We start from the raw sequence: 19,632 nt of genomic DNA, 5'->3' as shown, positions 1-19,632 counted from the left end.
AATATGGCCAAGTCGCTGACAGAAGCATATTTTATCATACTGGAGGCGATGCAAGAATTATGAGGGCTAATGCTCTGGATACTTTGAAATGAGTGAGTTTGACAACTTGTTCAAGCGTGGGAGGGTTCTGAGTTAAATAAACTTTTATATCACAGCTTTGGGTTCAGCAATATTCAGCTCACCAGGAACAAATCTCATTAAAATGAGATCTCAATTAGCCAATTAAGATGCAAAACAGGTCAATTAAAGTAAAAACAACATGTGTGAACAAAATCAAATTCATTTTACAAAACCAACAATAACTTCTTCTGAGTTTCAAGTTCTTCTGTGCATTGATCAAGGATTTATTTCTACACACAATTCAACTAATTGGAGTATTTGCAGATATAATATGATATAAAGTACATTATGAATATACAGATTTTTCCTCACTCACGGTTTCCTCTTAGAAATGAATTTGGTTTCTCTTTACAAGTAACTTCAGCTTTTTCAATGTATAATTCAAATAACAAGTAATGATTCATAATAACTGCAATATGCATTGTTATTTTTCAGATAAATCAAACTTACTCAGAGATTAAGACAAACTCAGCAACATTAAAAGCAGACGTTTAGGAGTTCCAGGGTTTTCTCTATTGATAAGGAAAACAAATAATTAATAGTGTGATCAGCATAACAATTTACATGAATAGAAAATATTAATGGCCCTAGAACAGAACCCTGAGGAATACCCTAAATATGGAGCGTGATGAAGAGTTGACAAATTAGTTTTCCAAAATGATTCAGTGCTGTGGAATCTATTAACCAAGGTGACATATTGTTGTGTATCAAACTCCTGGTCTTTAAACTGGTAATTGCTCTACCCAGTCGATGCCTCTGGATATGAACGTGGGGGGGGCACTGTCGGTGACATTGCTGCTCGAGACCCACTGATCATTTTCAGGCTGAACAAAGTAGCGACACACAAGTTACGTGACCGCAATTAACCACAGTGGGTCCCAGTGGGGAAGAGATTTATAATCAGGTGCATATGTGTGTGTGTGTGTGTGTGTGTGTTGTTGTGTGATGCGTTTATTTTTAGAGAAGAAGCTTTGTTTGTTGCTCCTTCAAGTAATTAATGTGTCCAGCAAAAGAAAACCAGCAGAGGAGCCCTGTGAGAGAATATGAAGGAAGGGGGAGGAACTGGGAAGTGTCAAGACGTCTGCTGGTCGCACTGCGTCCATTAACCATCAAAAAAACACAGGAACTGGTACTTTACCATTTCCTGTGGTGGTGGTGGTGGTTATACATGTTCTATGGTTTCATGCTTCATCATTTTATTTGGCAGCAGAATGGACAAAACCTTTTTTTGTTTCCTTGGAGGAATCAAATAAGATCCTAAATCCGGATGCTCGCCTGAATCTCTCTTTCTGATTGTAACCATGGATGAAACCATCAGGATTTTGAAGTGACAATCCCATGAAAACCAAGACAATCCCAGTAAAGGAGAGATGTGGGAAATTGTGTAACATTTCTGTTTGTCCTCCCTGTCAACGTAGATACGTCCTCAAGGAGCGAAGGTGGGTAAAAACAAAATCTGTCATTTCTTTTTACGCCTTTTTAAACATGGCGAATCACCCAGAGCAAGGATACCAGCAGCTAGTGCTCTCTGGGTAATGATGCAGTATGAAAAGGAAGAACAGGTTTGTAAGATATGACCTTCAGCCATTGAACACCACAAAGTAAACAACCCACCAATAAAGAAGAAAAATAAATCTTACCTTTAGAAAAGTGTTCTGTTCAGTTAAATACGCTCTGCTATTATACACCACCCACCGATCACTTACAATGATAAATGCTTTTAATTAACCTCAGATTAGATTCCATTTGCACACAATTACTTGAGACGACCTCACACTATACAACCGTGTGTGTGTGTGTGTGTGTCTGTGTGTGTGTGTGTCCCAGTAAACACCACAAAACAGTTCCCTCTCATTTTCCTTTCCCCTCTCCCTGAGTCATGAAAGCTCTTCACTCCTCTCCTCCCACGTCAGTCATGTTTCCAGCGACTCCCTCAGATCCCAGCGTTACATTTGTTTGTGAGTGTGTGTTTGTCGATGGCACATCATTTGGTTTCCTGTGCACAGTCCCAGTGTCGATGGCAGCTGATGAGGTCTCGCGGAGCCAAGCCTTTTATTCTCCCGAGAGCATGTCCCCGACAGCATCTGGCCATGCCTCGCAGCCAAGCACACACACACACTCACACACACACACTCACACACACACACAGACACACACAGAGAATATACTATATTTAACTAGTTCAGCCTGCCTCACTGCTGCATTAGCTCCAACCGTTTGTCCATCTGCAGTCATTCCATTAAATCTCACTGCAATCTGTTGTGTGCCGTTTAAAATCTCACTGCCGGGTAATTTTCAATATTGCAGCGACATATTGTCCCTGATGAAATAACGATATTATTCCTCCTCTAATATGTGAAGCAGAATCAGCGTTGGTTCGTTAATGTCGCGCTGAAAAGGATTTTGTCCGTGTGACCTGAAGCTCGATGATGAACAATTCCAGCGGGTTCCAAAAATAAGCGATGACATTTTTCTTTTTTGGCGATCGTCCCCCGGCTAGAGGACGTAGCACTGCGAGAACAGAAAAAGTCTGTGTTTCCATTCTATTACGATATATTTCCAACCTCAGCCTCCGTATCATCTCCAACATGTCCTGCGGCAAATGGCTGAGCAATACCCACCATTTGTTCAGGTAATGGTCGCAGGAAGTTTTACAATTATTACACCGGGGGTGAGAGCGGTGCAGAATTAGTGAGAGAGCAGAAGAGAAGGTTGAATTCAAAGAGCTATCAAGGACAGTTATTAATTCAGCCCAAAAAGAAAATGAAATTCCATCTTGTCCACACGCACACACACACAAAAGAAAAGTTTGTATTCCATTATAACCTAACGAGTCAGCTCGCACGGCTCCCCCCCCAAATGAGTGCTGACCCATAATGAGGTCATTTGAGATCTAATGTGAGCAAACAGTGATGATAGAATCACTGCAAACATCTTGTGCAGCAAATTCCAACTGTTCAAAAATCCAATATTTGCCTCATTATCTCCCAGATTTCCCTCTCGCACGATGCTACTGTGCCCCCCCCCCCTTCCCCCGAGGCAAAAGAGCTGCTGTTGAGTTCGTGCTCCTTTTCTCTCCTCATGCTCCCAAATATTAGACCCATGAAACGTGAGGTATTAAATCTGAGATAGAACCCTGAGACAAGAAGCTGCTGCTTGTTCGCCAGCAAGCGGAGCTTATTAATGCTACGTTGGTGGAATTAAGAGGAAAATATTGTTGTTTCAGTTTCTGAATCTTATGCAGGACTTATGGAAGGCATGGAAATACCCTAACCCCCCAAATAGTCAAATTTAATAATTGTTTTGTACAAATGATAACATGTTTAGTTTTCTAAACAAAAAACAAACTAGCTTTTCTTTAGGCCAATATAATCATAACTTTAGGACAATTTAAAAAAAATACTGATCATATCTAAGTTTTATCGATTACATTTTTACCTCAACCCCCCAAAGTTAAATCAAAAGTTACATCCTAGTTCCTATTGAATGTTTTACACCAATTAACTTCATCGTTCTGAGAGTAACTGTTACCTCAACTACATGAAACTGGACAATTATAAAAACTGTGAATGTTAATTTGAGTGTATTCACGTGTACATCAGCACCAAAATGTCACAACTGCTTGTGTAGCTGCCCGACAAATGGACACTATCTTAGTTCAGAGACACAACTCTCTGCTAATTAACAATAAACACTACAACACACATTTGCTCTACTGAAATCTGGTCGAGTTGGACAAACTGAAATATCGGTTTTCATGCTGGGAATAAAACAACTTTTGGATAACAGCAAAGTTACCAGAAAAGAGATATTTCATGAAGATATTGTAAAAGCTCTGGTCATCACAGAAGTCATTATTCCATTTCTCTTGGCACCGACGACTGGAGCAAACTTCTGGAGGAAATCCATCCAACAGAGAGTTCAGTCGGCTTTCGAGGCTTCGAGACATATTGAACACTTTGCGGTTGCTAATCTGTCGAAAGATGAAAGTTAAAATCATCACATTCATTGGGTGATTAACATTTGACATTTTGTGTACGATCAATGGACGGATATTAACATTTTAATTTAATAATATGAAGATGGGGGATGTGGAACATTGTAAACATCTGCTTAACTATTTGCTAAACTTGCTAACAAGCTCACATTAGCCTTTAGCCCAAAGCACAGCTAGGCATAGGTGCACATCCCCCCCAAGGAGTTGTTAAATTATTTTGACAGGTGATTATTATGAAGATGGAAGTTTCAGACAGGAGAAAGTCATTGTGAGGTTTTTATTTTACTTCTGCTGTATGAATAAAAATGAACCAGATTTGGAAAACGATGCACGTTGTCCCTCGCAGTGTGTTTCGCTTTTTAGAGTCGTGCCAGTCCACTGATACGAACCACTAAGCCATTTGGGCCATGTTCATACTCTGATGACACTCACACTGGATGAGCAATAGCCGTCCAGTCAGGCTTGGGCAGAATATGTGTGTGTGTGCCGCGTGGACAGGATTGGATCAGAGCTCTCAGGGTATTTCAGCTGGACACGGCACAGGACTGGAGGCTGTTTGGCTGAGGTCATTTATCAGCCGCCAGTCGCCACAGGCAGAGGCTGGGCGCTTTCTCTCCCTGACCTCTGTTCTCTCTAAACCAAGACAATGTCCTACTAACACTGGGCTTTTTAAAGTCGCTCTGTCTGCAGCTGGATTGTTTGCTTTCGTTTCCCCCCCAACCCGCAGGGAATGAATCGTCCTTGGCCCCCGACGGCAAAATGCAGACCAGCATCAAGGGGGAAGGACTCTGCAGAGGTAACAAACACAAGGAGGAGGAAAAACATATCACTAACAAGGTTTGTGCGATGGCTGGTGCCAGCCGAGCAATCTGTTTGGTCAGATAAGCATTCCCACCATGTTTTATGAGACCCTTAACCACATTCAGCCCGGCTGGACGAAAAATGAAACTGGTGGCTAAGCTTAAAAAAACAAGCAGCTATTGTTCTATTCATGGAGAAGTTACAGTTTGAGCTTAATTTGTTTTGATTATATATTAACGTCACTTTAAGGGTCAGTGAATAAATATATCTTGAACAAAATGAACCAGTAATCAGTCATTGTGGTTATCGGATGATAGACGTTCAGCTTTTTCATGAATTATTGTGTTTATTTGTTTGTTATTTGTCTTTATTCATTAATAATGACTCCACCTTGACCGTAGGGGTGAATGTGAGCATGAGAGGTACCTTAGCGATGTTGTCTCCACCCACCCACAACCCTCAAAGGATAACGGGGTAAAATATAATGGATTTACAAATGCTAAATATTCAAATGTAAATGTCCATGATGATAATTGCATGATTACTAAATACATCAAAGTCAGGAGCTTGAAAAACTTGTCAAACATCGAGCTACAACTCCCACAAATCAATTCGATGCATCAGACTTAACAACAAGCAGGATTATACAAGACAGTGCATTGAGTCAGCAAATAAATCTGAACCAACTAATGCTTCAGTCCATTTCACCATCAGTCCTCAGCTGCACATCCATCCTCTCTTTGAGGACTAGTCTGTTCTATTACCTGATTTGTATGATGTATATTTCTCATGATTTGGTTTTAATGCATCGTGGCCTTGGTCTGGATATAAGCAGCGTTAGAAACCTTAGCTCCTTACAGCCTCTCCTGACACACACACACAAACACACACGAGGGTGAAACAACATCATTTCAACAATTCAGAAGACACAGTCAATGCCTGTTTCCTTATTATACTAACAACCACAGACAAGAATGCAGGAATATAGTATAACTGCCCTAAGCACGACTTCTTGAAAGAAAGACGTGCACAAGGTCGACTCCTGCTCGTTAGCCCGGTGTTTGTCCACTCAATAAAAATGCAATAATGCTTGACGTCTTTCTGTGCAACACGGTGTATATTTCAATCTCTCAAGTTAATGGTTTTCTCAACTGTGAGGGACCACATTTGCAAAAAAACAATTTATTATCCCGCAAACGAACACAACTCCCCGATGAGGTGAAAGAGTCCACAGCCTCCGAGAATGATTTCCACACGGGGCTCCTTATCATATCATATCACACCATGCACACGCATGCACGAGCACACACAACCCCACCAGCTGTCACACAATTCTTTTGACTGTGTGAATGTCGGAATCGTTCAGCGAGAGAGGCGACAACGGGGGGGGGGGGGGGGGGGGGGGGGGGGGGGGTTGGACTGAGCATCTGGGGAGGCGGCGAGGAGAGAGAGGTGCGAGCGTCTCCCTGTGTGCAGAGGCTGACACATTTTATTAGTTCTCTCTCTCTCTCTCTCTCTCTCTCTCTCTCTCTCTCTCTCTCTCTCTCACCCTCCCTCTCGTTTTCAAACATGCTCCATTTGCATGAATGGGTAATGGCCATTGTAAAGAGAGCATATGTCAATTGGAGATCGTGTGTAAACAACCGGCCATAAAAACTAATAAGATACTGTACATGAAACTTGAACACGGTGCTGGGGGGGGTCGCAGATAATACATGTATGTACGTGTTTTTAAAATTCAGCTCTCACCAAAGTCACTGATCAAACTGGGATATCGTTACAGAAGGACTTTAGTTAACGTTTAATGGGTCAAATATGTCCTTTTGCAACAATCTCCTAACGTCAGACACAAGGGATAAGGGTTAGGAATAACCCCTTACTGTCTGAATCAATTTCCAATTATAGAAAAAAAATATTATTAGTGTTTTTGCCTGTCACACAGATGCTAAATTAAGTGGAGATTGTTAATTTCAATATAGCATTTACAGTAGATATAAAATTAAGGTATGAGGCAAATTAGCGACATTAGTCATAATGTGGCATTACCTTAATTTAACATATTTTCCAGTCTCTTGTATGTAGATTATTATATTGATGCTGCTTTTGCTTGAAAATTGAATAACAACATATGTTTCTGTAAAATCATTGCTGTTCCATCATCACAGTATTTCAAATACAGCCTAATATCTCCAAATAACTTTGCTGCAAAGTCCCAAGGGGCTAGTATGTATTGTCCACTTCGACCACTAGATGGCGGCAGAGTGCCTCCAATACCTTCCTAGGTATGTGTAGTATTTGCACCATCGGGCACAATCGTCACCTCGGCGGCATTAAGACCAGAATGGGGTTTGGGGCAAATTCGCAACATCCATCTACAAGGGGTTAAATTCTAGATTCACACACAGGAGAGGAAATGTTGTATTTGTCAACAGTACATTTTTTTGCTGTCGTTCAGAAATATATACTCGCCGAGATTCAGTTAACGGGGAACAGACAGGAAGCTCTTTGTGATTTATCTGCACCACTGTCAAGCCAGGACGGAGACGGAGCTGAAGACAGCGTTTGGACGAGCCACAGTGAAACGCTTCCCTTGGTGAAGAAGAACCTGAGACATTCCCCTGGTGAGAGAGAACTGGAGGATGATGCATATCCTCTGTTGTGGTGAAATCAAACAGGTTCATTACACTTATTGACCGGCTCACAAAGTACCCACAGCTGTCACAGACACTAGGTTCAATTTGATTGAGGCTTCTGAGATACATGAGGCTGCAGTGAGTCGATTCTGACGAGGAGGCGGGCGATCGAGATGTGACGTCCACAGACAGACGCTGGTGAGATGTCTCCACTGGCTCCGACCCAGAAGAGCAGCTCCCTCTCCATCACTCCAGATGTCCATCACAGGGACTTAACTTGGATTCAGGTGGTGATGTTGGCAAACGGCTGAGAACGTTCACATCGGTCTAGAGAAACGCTGCCGGGAATCCTTCTGCATGTTGGACTCAGACCAGCTGCTGAACCTCGGCCCCTGAGCCGGTGGAGGATGAAGATAAAGAACAACATCAGCAAGAAGGAACCTGCTCCATGAGGTCGGATCCCATGTGACCGATGTTCCCTTTGAGGAGTGGGACACTGCAGTGGAAGGAGCCATCACTGAATGGGAGAATCGGTTCCTTAATGAATATTGCACAGTCAGGAAATCACTCATTACGGCCTCGGACATATTACAAGATAAAGAAAACTGCCACTTTGAGAGTTTCCTTCCACCAGGGCTGGAACCTTCCATCGTCTAAGATTGAGGTGAAATGGATCTAGAGGCAGAAGTTTTATACTTGTGTGTTTCATCTAAATTGTGTAGATAAAACACACAACCCTAAAATGGACCTTTTATATTTAAATACTCTTTTTGTCATCTGGAGCAGATCCTCTCTACGAACGCCGCCATCTTTTTAACAGTAGCTCAGACTGGACCAACTTAAAAACTGCTCCCCACTTGATTAACCTACAGTTGCATCACTGTGATATAAAAGTATTATATTTTTGTACATGCATATAACACATACATATGAAGGACTTATTGTTGCAGTTTCCATATTGTGCCAGTCCACAGTTGAGAGTTGCAGTGTCTCCTCTCTGTGTCCGTCTGGGTTAGACAGCAAAGCTGCTCTCCTTGCTGCTGTCACTTTGCCACAGCTGAAAGTGTGATGGCCGAAAACAAGAGAGGAGAGGAGCCCCGGGGACAGTGCTGACTACAGAGTGACGCCCCCCCCCCCCCCCCCCCCCCCTGAGATGAGCCGAATGCAACAATCCCCAGCAGCGGTGACACGGACCTCTCTGCGTGGACGAGGAGGATACAGCTTCCCTCAGCTCTGACACTGACGTCACGGGATGTTTAACATCGGGGTCAGAGCTGGAGAGTTTTGAACCATCCAACCATGATCATCGTGAAGCTCAGAGGCCGAGGAAGTGTTGTACTGACTCAAAGGAGGCGCAGCTTTTCTGACACACAACTAACACTACTGCAGCCTTGATTTGGTGCAAGAGGTTCTGCAGCTTCTTATAGGTGTGCTTTTGGGGTTTTGGGGATTAGCCAAGTTTTTTGGGGGGGGTTAATGATAAAGTAGTTTGTATTAAAGCCGAGTTTTTGATTTGTCGATGCAGGAGTTCTATTGAAGCCCCAGTTCTTGGTCCTTCCATTGTTATTTTTGTTCAGTTTCTACTGTGCATTATGTTATATGGTGGGCGGATAATTCTCTTGATGACCTTGGTTGGAACCTCATGGGTTCGGTGCCCCCTTTATATAAGAGGTGGTCTTCTCTGACTTGGACAATCTTCCTATAGGAGCTCCTCAACTCATTTGTAGTTTGTTTTCAATGATCCAACATCTCTGTCACACTCTGCACCTTTACTTCTGACTTATTATAATCCTTATCTCTATTTGTGTCAACTATTCTATTTCAAACATTATTAACATTATTCTATTTAAACATTATAAACTATTATTTCCCTTCATCCTGCATCTTTTGGAGCCGAGTCACGACAAAGAACGAGCGACTCTTCACAAGGTGATTTAGTTTCAGAGTGTTTTGTCCATTAAAGTCACTTTATATGACTTTTGAACATGTTTTCATCTTCTTACCTCTGTCGTCCTCTGATGATGTTGGAAATCTCAGACTCTTAAATCACTTATCTCACAGATACATCACTTTGTGGCAGCTCACATTTGTATTTGGTGGATCTCATGAAGGCTGGGCTCTTTCATACCACGCAGCTTTATTTGGAGGCGGTTACAGTCGACAGGCGGCAGAGCTTTGATTCTCCTCAAGCGATTGAAGCACACGGCTTTGTTCCCACCAGGACACTTTCCTGTGAAGTGCTCCACTTCTGGCTGCTTCTCCACAACTTTTGCTGGCGGCTTTTTTGTCGTAATACTTTCTCGTATTGTTCTCGTTGATCTTGTGTTTGTGCTCCGGCCTCATGATCCGGATCTGCGCTGTAATTTTTCTAACATTAAAACAAATGGCAATATGTGACACAATCGCACTGTTTGTTGCGTCAGAAGTGAAACAAACTGCAAGTAAGTTTAGTCGTGCATTACTTTAACTTTTGTGTAACAATACGTTCATTAATTAACAACAGAAATGTATCATAGAGACTATTTCTATACCGTACAATGTGTGAGTATACACTGAACATGTAGTTCACAGGGTCTCCTCCGACAGCTGCTGGAGCCGATGCGATGGCAGGTGAGAATGTACTCGCAGAAAATTGTGTTGTTTATGTTTTTTCACACCAACCGACGCGTTGAATTTTCACACATGTCCAGTCTTAGTGTGAATAATGATCTACAAGAGAAGCACACATGCACATGAGAAATATCATGTGTAGATATTTTCCTTGTACCTTTTCGTTCCACTTCCTATATTGTAAGTGCAGAATCAATAATAATGACTCTATACATACTGAGAATTGCCTCATACATGCTGCGGCTGTAAATACTGCAGATTCCTCTCATCGGCTTTTCGTCTTTGCCTTATCTTTCCCCAGTGCACCGATCGAGATATTCTTTTTTTAAAAGGTGGAAGTGATTAACAGAATCAAACTGGATTTAAAAGCCTTCAACAGAAGAGAAGGACGGGGATGATATTTTAATAAAAGACAAAACTATTACCACTGAAGCATTGCCAACCTCCATTGTTAGAGAAACAGCCCCGACTGACTCGGCCCTGCGTGCTCGGTACAATAGTGTCTCCAGCAGTCTCACAGTGAAGCCGGCAGTTAATTAGAAAACAGGCTCTTTATTGAAAAAGGTCTGGAGCACTAATGCGATGCTGCTCGTGTGGCGACGGGGAAGAGAACCAGAAAAACAGGAAGATGATGATGATGCAGCCGGAGGACTGGACAAAGGGCTCAGCGTTTTTCTCAAGTTGATTAATGTTGGGTTGTGTGACCCAGATGAGCAATAAGTAACACAAACACACACATTAGAGGCTCGTCGGGCTGTTGGCTTCTTTTAATCACCGCGTTGTGTTATGTTTGCTCCTGACCCGGCTGAGTTGTGTTAAGTCCGGATGATTCTCTTTCTCCTACAATTGACTGGTCGCAATTCATAATTCATGGACGCACAGTTAGCTGTCATCCTGTAGCACTTAGCGCTCCCTCTCCAAACAAAGGCGACGCGGCGTCTTCGCCATCAAAGCTCGCAGGCGGAGGAGAACTTAGAAGATTTATTTCCAGGAGTAAACACGTCTGCATATCGCACAACGAGGCCGATGTATTTCATCTCGCACCTGCAGGTGTCAGGGAAACGTGAATCTCCCGTCTCGTGTGGCGCGCTCCGAGGAAACAGGCGCCGCTGCGACAAAGCCCCGACAGAGGCTGTCAGGTTTTTTGGGGCTAATTAAAACCTCAGCTCCACTCGGGTCCCTGCTCACTCCTCACAAAGACCCTTGAGTGGCGTCAATGAGCACGCTCCGGCTTAAGTGAATGTTTACCTCCCCTAATGACTGTCTGTCTGCTGCTGAGTGAAGCGACTGACTGGGTTCTTCTCTCACGCTCACTCAGGCTGAGACGGGACCTCGGCCCGGGGTCCGCACGCCGCCTGTTTGTCGACACAACAACAACGTTAGCTGGTTGTTGTTGTTTTGCCGGTGATTGTTGGACATGCACGGCGGCGCACCGCTGCAGGAGAGAGAAGCTGGTTTGAGTCCAAACCTCTGCTCGTTGTGCTCGGAGCTGCTCGCCAGCTCTGTTTGCTGGTCTTTAAATAACATTCAAGTAGGTGGATGATGGAGTCTGAACTGCTGGCATGTGTGAATGTTAATGTCAATGTGCTCTGGGTCTTTTCTTGGCACATGGGAGTCGACTGCCTTGGAGACGTTCTGCCAGCGAGCGGTTAATGTGGTGAAAGAGTCTATTTCAACCCGAACCCTGATCTCTTCCTCAGCCCAGTGAGTCTCGGGGCCGAGACCAAACGGCAGCTGGATGTTTCTGTCGGTGAGGGATTCTGCTGGAGAGCGTTTTCCTCCATGCCGCCCGGCTGCATGCTGGGATCTGCTCCCGACCCAAAACAAACAAAAGTAATAGAATGAAAAAAGCCTTTTAGAGGGTGAAGGCTGGATGCAGCCCAGATTTTACTCTATATTCAATGTTTTTTATATAGACTGTTTTGTACTCAGGGTGAAGAAGTATTCATATCCTATAATTAATCAAAACGCCTTGTTTCCTAGTAGCTCTGTGGTCATATGCATGTATTTGTTCTTAAAGCAACTTCCAGGATCTCCAGGAATGTGTCCTCACCTCTGGTATTTTACCCTTTTGGTATTTTACTTTAGATATTTAATCATATATATGTATAACTTTTAGAGTGTGTTTCGACCAGACTGTGAATTAATTAAAATGCTAATTAGGACATTTCATTCAAGACAACTGTGAAAGTAAATATAAACTCGTTCAACCGGTTTAACACATTGGAAGTGTGAAAAATGTAATTTGGCCAAAGAGATAATTTAAGGATAAATAAAAGTCATTGTTACAGAAATTTGCTTGAAACAAATGAGTAAATATATTGATAATTACAAAGTTATTACATTATTATTCATGCTTATTCAAGATCCAAACATTTAAAATACGGAATTTTACAATACATATCTTCGAAGGTTACTTCATATGAATGTGTTTATTGTATATACTCTAAGGAGGAAGTCTCCATAAACGTGTCACTTTGCAGTTTACTTCCAACTGATATGAAATCATACCATTTGATATATGATCTTTAAAGCTCAGTAAACCTTTTGGGGTTCATCAGAGACTGACCCCTCCCACATCACACAGAGTCCTTTGACCCAGGGTCCATATAAACATTTAATTAAAGCAGCTATCAGCATTTTTTATCTTTAGTAAATGCAGTTGTCTCTTTCCACCGCAGGGATTTATGAGGCCGTTTGCAGCACCCGGTGTGTTTTATAGAACTTTACTGCATGTTTAAGATTTTTCATTATGTTGTGTGTCATTTTACAGCCCTGGTTTTATGTGCATCTCTACCTGCACTGTTCCTCAGTGTGGGGAAATAAACAAATAAGAACTTCCATCGAGGGACGATACAATTAAAGGGGGAAGCTGAACATAACCCTGAATACGAATAGAGCATTATGATAGGAATAAATGAATAATTTGCGAAACTCGGATAATACTGGGATGCACTGCCACAGAATTCCAGGCAGCATTTCTCCGTTGTTTACCAGATTCAAACCCTCGGCAGGGGGACGTCTCGGCTGGATGCGGTTGCCAAGGTTCCGCTCGTGCAGTGTTCGGTGGCTGTGGCCTCCAGGAGCAGGTGGATGGCTGCTCGTTATAGGTCAGTGCTCAGCCACTGTGACCTACAGCCTCCCTGCTCCTCTCTGGAGCCGTAATGAGCCCTTTCTCCAAGACACTGTCTTTGAGTTTTTCCCTTTTTACTCCTTCATGTGTGACGACAGGCTCCTCGTGGACATCCTGACGTTCCATCAGCTGGCGATCAATTCCTGCCTCATGCCCATCGTGCCTTAAAAAAGACACAAGCACATTTGTTGCGGTAAACACTTAAACATGTCTGCTCCTGCTCCCATAAACACGCACAAATTGATGAATGATTTATCCGAGGCGGTAAATATAAGCTGTGGGGACTCGCCTCCTCTTGGCTCATATGGGTTCTGGGGCCGTGGAACCGGAGAACAAGGGTCTAAAAGCTCCCTAAAATGCAAAGGGAATCCATGGAGGTAATGAGCCATGACACTCTCTCCACTAAAAACGTCATCTTTTATTCAAAACTCGAAACAATTACCTGTGCCATGCAGACAAAGCTTAAAATGGTCAGCTACAGGGAAACAGGCGGGTTGAAAGAAGTCTGATCCAGAGTGTCAGCTGCTTCCAGGAAGTCGTCCTTCATCCGTCATCATGGCTGCGAGGCCGGGTCAAGAGAGAGAATTCACCCAATCCCCAGACGTGATGATGAAACCGTGACAAATCAACTCATTCTCTCACTCCGGAATCCGGCAAGTCGCTGTGCCGCGGGATTTCAGCTTCTTTTTGAGTTTTGGGAGCCGGGAGAAATCGCATGACTCAATAGTGTTTCATTTCTCTAATCCAATCCCTGTATGAAACAGCTCCCTTTGAACATCCACAGAGAAAAGGCTGAAAGGCAGCACACGCTTCCCTTCCCTGCGACTCGCCTGCTCGCTGCCTTCCCTCTGATCCAGGCTCAGTGTCCGACACACAAGCGGCGCGGTGGAGTGGAGGATAGAGCAGATCTAATTAAGTTTGCTGATGGAGAAAAGTGATGATTATTCTGCAGGAAGAAAGGAGGAGATTGGAAGAGGGCAAGGAGGAGAGCGAGGGGAACTGCAGGGGGGCCCTGGATGCACTGGCTTCCTTCTCATCATCTCCACGAGCATCACTTCAACATAGAGCCATCATTACAGTCACTGTTCAGAGAGGTTTTCATAGAGATGACCTCCATTTGAACAAACTGCATCTTAGAGATTGTAGAATTCATTATTTCATTGTAAAGACATTCAGTTTGATTTCAACAGGATAATCTTACTGTTTTCTAATTAGACGTTTGATTGTTCTATCTATCTTTCTATTTTTACTTATATAAAAAAGTGGCATCTTGCTTTTTATTCTCATGTCCTCGTGTTTCCACCTTCCTCTCCTCGGTGATGCGCATTAATCTGAACCACAGGTGACTTGTATTGCTTTTCTAAAAACGAGGCATCTGACTCCAGCTTCATCATTATCCTCTGACCATCGCCACATCCAGCCTGTTCCTCCTCCTCCTCCTCCCTCTCCTCCTCCTCCTCCTCCTCCTCCATCTGAACACCTCCTACTCTCACTTCCTCCAGTTACGTCCCAGCCAACCGGGAGTGAGCTCGCTGCTGGAATAAATTAAATTGCGGCGGTGTGGCACAGGGAGGGAGGGAGCGAGGGATGGAGCGCGCGCGTCGACAGCCATTCACACATCCCGTGCGCCCGGAGTCCAGTGCGCTCCTCCTGCGCTCCGAGCGCGTCTCTCCAGTCCAGAGCAGGTGCACGAGGTGGACGGCTGCAGCCGGAGATGCTCCTCTCATCGCAAGGTGGTCTCCTGGCCCCTGTGCATTCAGTCACGCATGTGAATATCAGGTCTGCCTGGAATGTTTGACTCGTGAAGTGTCCGGGCGGCAGCGCCTCGTTCCGGGGGATTGGACTAACACAGGAGCGACGACTGCGCATCTTTCGGAGGCTGGAAATATGGCACCGTGAAGCCCGGGAGAGGAGTGCGCGCTCCGAGGAGATTTGGATGTCCTCTGGTCTTTTGCGTTGACCCGAATTGTGCGTGTTTTTTTTTTTTTTTTTGCATTTGTGGCGGAAGTCCTTCAAGGGAAAAGTCGTTTTTCCAATGCCGCCCCGAGTCTGCGCCGAGCCGAGCCCAAGTTCCCGGTCTGACCGGGGTATTCTGAGGAGACCGATTCTGACCACATCTCAATACTTACAGAATAAGGTAAAATAAAAATCTATAAAACTAAAGAAATACTCTTCAGACCTTGTATTCTCTTTAATATCCAACGTAGAATTGATAGATATAAATGTGTTTCTTTGGTTTATTATGCGGGACAAATTAATTCTCTGCTCTATTAATGTCCCTATGCCATAATTTCTGCAACACTGGACATAAGCACCCCTCCCCCCCCACCCCCACAACCCTCGGTTCATTTTCATCCCACTTAAAACCAAAAGCAAAACAATTGACCAACTCCTCTCCCTCTCCGCTCCTTCCTCCTCTCAGCAGGACGCATCCCGCGTGCAGGAGAATGAGGAGTCACCGGGGCCGGGGGAAGCAGCATGAGTGGCCCGTGCAGCTCCATTAGACTGACGGCTCTCATGTTTCTATGGAGGTGGTTATCACTAAGCCTGCTCCAGAGCTGGGTGTCGGTGGGGGCCGGGGCGCAGGACCAGGCCGGGCCCGGCTTCAGTGGCTCCGCCGGGCCCCTGGGCTGGCTCCTGTCGGACAAGGGTCCTTTTCAGCGCTCGCAGGAGTACGTTGATTTCACAGAGCGCTACCAGCAAGGATTCACCACCAAGTACAAGATATACAGGTGAGACTCAGAGGTGGTTGTTGTTTTGAATCCCCAAAGAAATGTCCCCAAATGCAGAGGTGTGATGCCTGGGAGAGAATCTGCTCTCACATTCCTGGGGTTCTGGATTTGATGGGAAAAGAAGCATTTAGCAGGATCTGTTGAAAAGAGAAGGCAACAAATCCCACAATGCATTCCTTCAGACTAGAAGATGCAGATTTTAGTATACGGGATGAGCGTGGAGAAGATTACTTAGTGGAGTTTTGCATACAAATGGCAGCTCTGCGTGCGTCCATGTGTCCTCAGCCTGCCTCCTCTCTCTGTGGGACGCAGGGACATATGGACCAGGGACCATACAAACCCACGGATCGCTGGGTATCAGTGGGAACTCAAAGTGAAGATATACCGCAGGAGGGACGAAGCAGCGGGACGTAACAGATATCTGACTGAGCCAGTTGATGTGTGACAGTGGGTAGACGGGGATGGCTTCAGAAGTGTGTGTGCTGTGATGTGTCCTGGCTTTGTGCTCACAGGCGGCAGGATTGTGTTTGAACGCTCACTCCGGTGACATTATTCAAATTTGATACCAGAGACAAGAAAGTGGAATTAAAGTCATATTTCAAGATGCAACCCCCCCCCCCCCCCCCCCCATAGGAACGCACGTAGTAATAATAAGCTGTCTGTGTCACCGTCAGACTGATATAAGGGGGGGGGAAATGGAAGGTGAGCACTGTGTCGAATTGGAAATACTTTTTTCTGTTGACATAAATTGGCAATTGTGGCTCCTGGTGTCTGAGAAGAGAGAACGACAGTTTCATCACTTCACACGTTCCAGACCGGAGTTCACTCGACGTGGAGATACCATGAATTATGCACACATGCAAACCTCGGCTGTGCGTGGCTGCTTTTTCTTCATTTGTTAGTCTGTGTGCATGCATGTGTGTGTGTGTGTGTGTGTGTGTGTGTGTGTGTGTGTGTGTGTGTGTGTGTGTGTGTGTGTGTGTGTGTGTGTGTGTGTGTGTGTGTAGAAACGCCTTCGAAGCATTTACACAGACTGATAACATTCTTTTATGTGGTGGTTCAGTAAACTGTATGTTCACCCACACACAGCAGGTGACTGTCAGGGGAACATGTGTGTGTGTGTGTGTGTGTGTGTGTGTGTGTGTAGTGTGTGTTCATGTGAGGGATACATCGTCTTTTTACTAATTGCCAAAGTACATGTGTGTGTGTGTGTGTGTGTGTGTGTGTGCCTGTTATTCATAGGTGCTAAGTTTAGCTTTCTCAAAACCCTTTTTCCCTAGCAGCTGAAATAAAGCTTGGTGTGATGATTTCAGACAACCTGCTTCCAAACAGGTCACCACACGTCTCAGCGTGAGCGTGTTGGCATCTTGAAGGTGTGTGATGTGTCTGACGCCCTGTGTGTGTGTGTGTGTGTGTGTGTGTGTGTGTGTGTGTGTGTGTGTGTGCGTGTGCCAGGTAAGTTATGATGCTCGGTGCCGTCGGAGCGGCCGCAGCTGATGCCAGCTGAACAGAGGTTTGACTGACACTGGCATTTAGCAGCTGACAGGGGTGACAATGCACGGCAGAGATAGAGAATGTAGCACTATTGGCCTGCACTCATCCATCACTTCCTCCTTCACTCGCTCGCTGTTGGCTTCTTCCTCTCCGTCTCCGGTCCTCCCTCTACTCCCAGCACCACCCCGCCCCCTACATGCATTCAAATCCAATGGCTATTTCCATTCTCAAGCTTCACTGACCACTTCTATTTCCAAAGCTATAGCACTGACTGCTATCCCACTTGCGTTGACCTCTATCAGCAAATATCTAGAAATGCAAACTTGACGTGTAGTCCTCCTTCCCCCCCTCGAGGTGCGGTGGCATTTTCAGTTTCCTCTGAAGGATGAAAGAACGCCGGCTAATTAGAGCAAAAATCCGACAGGAACTCGAGTGAAGAAGTAAAATATCATCCCGTCCAAAAAAAGTGCAACTCTATTCCCATGGTGTCATTCGCCTGTTTTTTCTAAGGCTTTAAATAAATAAATATCTAGCCCCCTGCAGCGGTGTCATCCCTCGCTGAGCCGTCGAGGACTAAAGAGATCACAAGTGCCTTCAAACTCTAAAGGGCTGAACACTTACTCTCCTAAACTGACTCATGCATTTTGAAAGCCGTAAAGAGTCATTTGTATTTGTTGGAAACTCCATTCTGCTTCTGGAAGACACACAACCCTGCCTTCGGGTCAGTTACAGGGGCTGTTATCTCCTCCATGAGTCGTCACAGCTTCATTGTAAATCCCAGTTTCCCAGTCCGAAGCCCAAAGTGGTCTCTGAGGAGTCTGGACAGTCCCCCCCCCCCCCCCCCCCCCCCCGACGCCTCTGGTCCTCCCTCGCATGAATAGAAAGACAGCAGTGCAAGCCCATCGCAGAGAACGAGGAGTGGCAATAAGAAATCATTTTTAATTAACCACAGGGTTTAAAAGAAGGTTAAATAGGAGCATTAAGATATCACCTCTCCTTCTCGCCCTATCCCCACGTCTATCTCGTCTTCTCTCTCTCTCTCTCTCTTTTCTCTGCCTCCCTCCCACTCGCCCACATCCCTCGCTCCTTCCCTTCCTCCCTCGTCGAATGATCTCAAACCAATTGCTCTCCCGCGCTCATAAATATTCTCCAGAGCTCAGTTGGCCTTTCCCGTCAGGGGGCAGGAGTGGGGGAGTCGGAGGGTGAGAGGAGAGTGGGGGGGAGAGGAAGGAAAAATTTGAGTAAAGAGCAAGGGACATCAGAGGAACCAGAGATGTATCCCCCCCTGCTGGTTGCCCACTGCACTGGAACCCCTTTTTCACCATTTCTTAATATAATAGATTACTTTAATAGAAAAATACAGAAGGTCATATTTAGACGAGAGGCAATAAAGTGATTGTTTTCAAGACACTCGGTGAATCACAGCTTTCTACCACAAACATAATCAGAGCTTTTCTTTTATTGTTTTAATTGTGATTTTCAAACTGCAAAGCCTCCGAGTGGAAACAGGTTTATTATCTTCTCAAGGTCTGACCAAATATTATAATGAGGATTAATGGATTCAGTGGATTTAAAAGCGCTGCAAAAAGGTATAAACAGGAAAACACTTCATCTTCCATTCATGTATTCATCCTGCTGCAGATGAAGGTCAAACATCTCACGACACTTCTCTGGCTTTTAATTTGTGATGAGAGTCGACTGGTTGCCTCGTTTCCTTGTCCCCCATGTGCACCTCTGTGTATAATCAATTAACATTTGCCCATTGACTGCTTTCAATGAGAGCATGAGCTCAAATTTGAGATGTTGCCGATGCTGTGTCGAGCCCATCAGAGGCGGGAATGGGTGTGAAATGGAAAAAATGAAGTTTGCTTTAATAATTCAGACGGCCGAGATGTTTCTGGAAAGTGTTTCTGCGAACGAGAGAAGCTTCTGCTCCGTGTCTCTCTTTGTGTCGTGGAGACATATTATTCAAAATGTCATCTCCTCCTTTCTTCTTCTTCATGGACCATAACTTTTATATCACGCCTCATCTCCCGTGCCTTCTCCTCTCTCCGCTCTCCGCCCGCTGGCTATTCTATGGACCTCACTTGATATGTGGAGTCGTCTGGTAAT

General features: G+C 44.7%; 1 protein-coding gene across 1 annotated transcript in view; it reads left to right on the top strand.

Moving 5' to 3' along the window:
* Nucleotides 1-14,943: 14,943 nt before the first annotated feature.
* brinp3a.1 (bone morphogenetic protein/retinoic acid inducible neural-specific 3a, tandem duplicate 1) overlaps nucleotides 14,944-19,632 on the top strand; it is a 46,346-nt gene continuing 41,657 nt past the window's right edge. Inside the window, exons 1-2 of the mRNA XM_062394782.1 lie at nucleotides 14,944-15,431; nucleotides 15,717-16,026. Of these exons, the coding sequence (XP_062250766.1) occupies nucleotides 15,773-16,026 (254 nt within the window). The 5' untranslated portion in view covers nucleotides 14,944-15,431; nucleotides 15,717-15,772. The remainder of the gene's footprint in view (nucleotides 15,432-15,716; nucleotides 16,027-19,632) is intronic.

Source organism: Platichthys flesus, chromosome 9, assembly GCF_949316205.1.
Source record: "Platichthys flesus chromosome 9, fPlaFle2.1, whole genome shotgun sequence".
In the NCBI taxonomy this organism is placed as follows: Eukaryota; Metazoa; Chordata; class Actinopteri; order Pleuronectiformes; family Pleuronectidae; genus Platichthys; species Platichthys flesus.
This window is presented reverse-complemented; position numbering and strand designations above follow the sequence as displayed.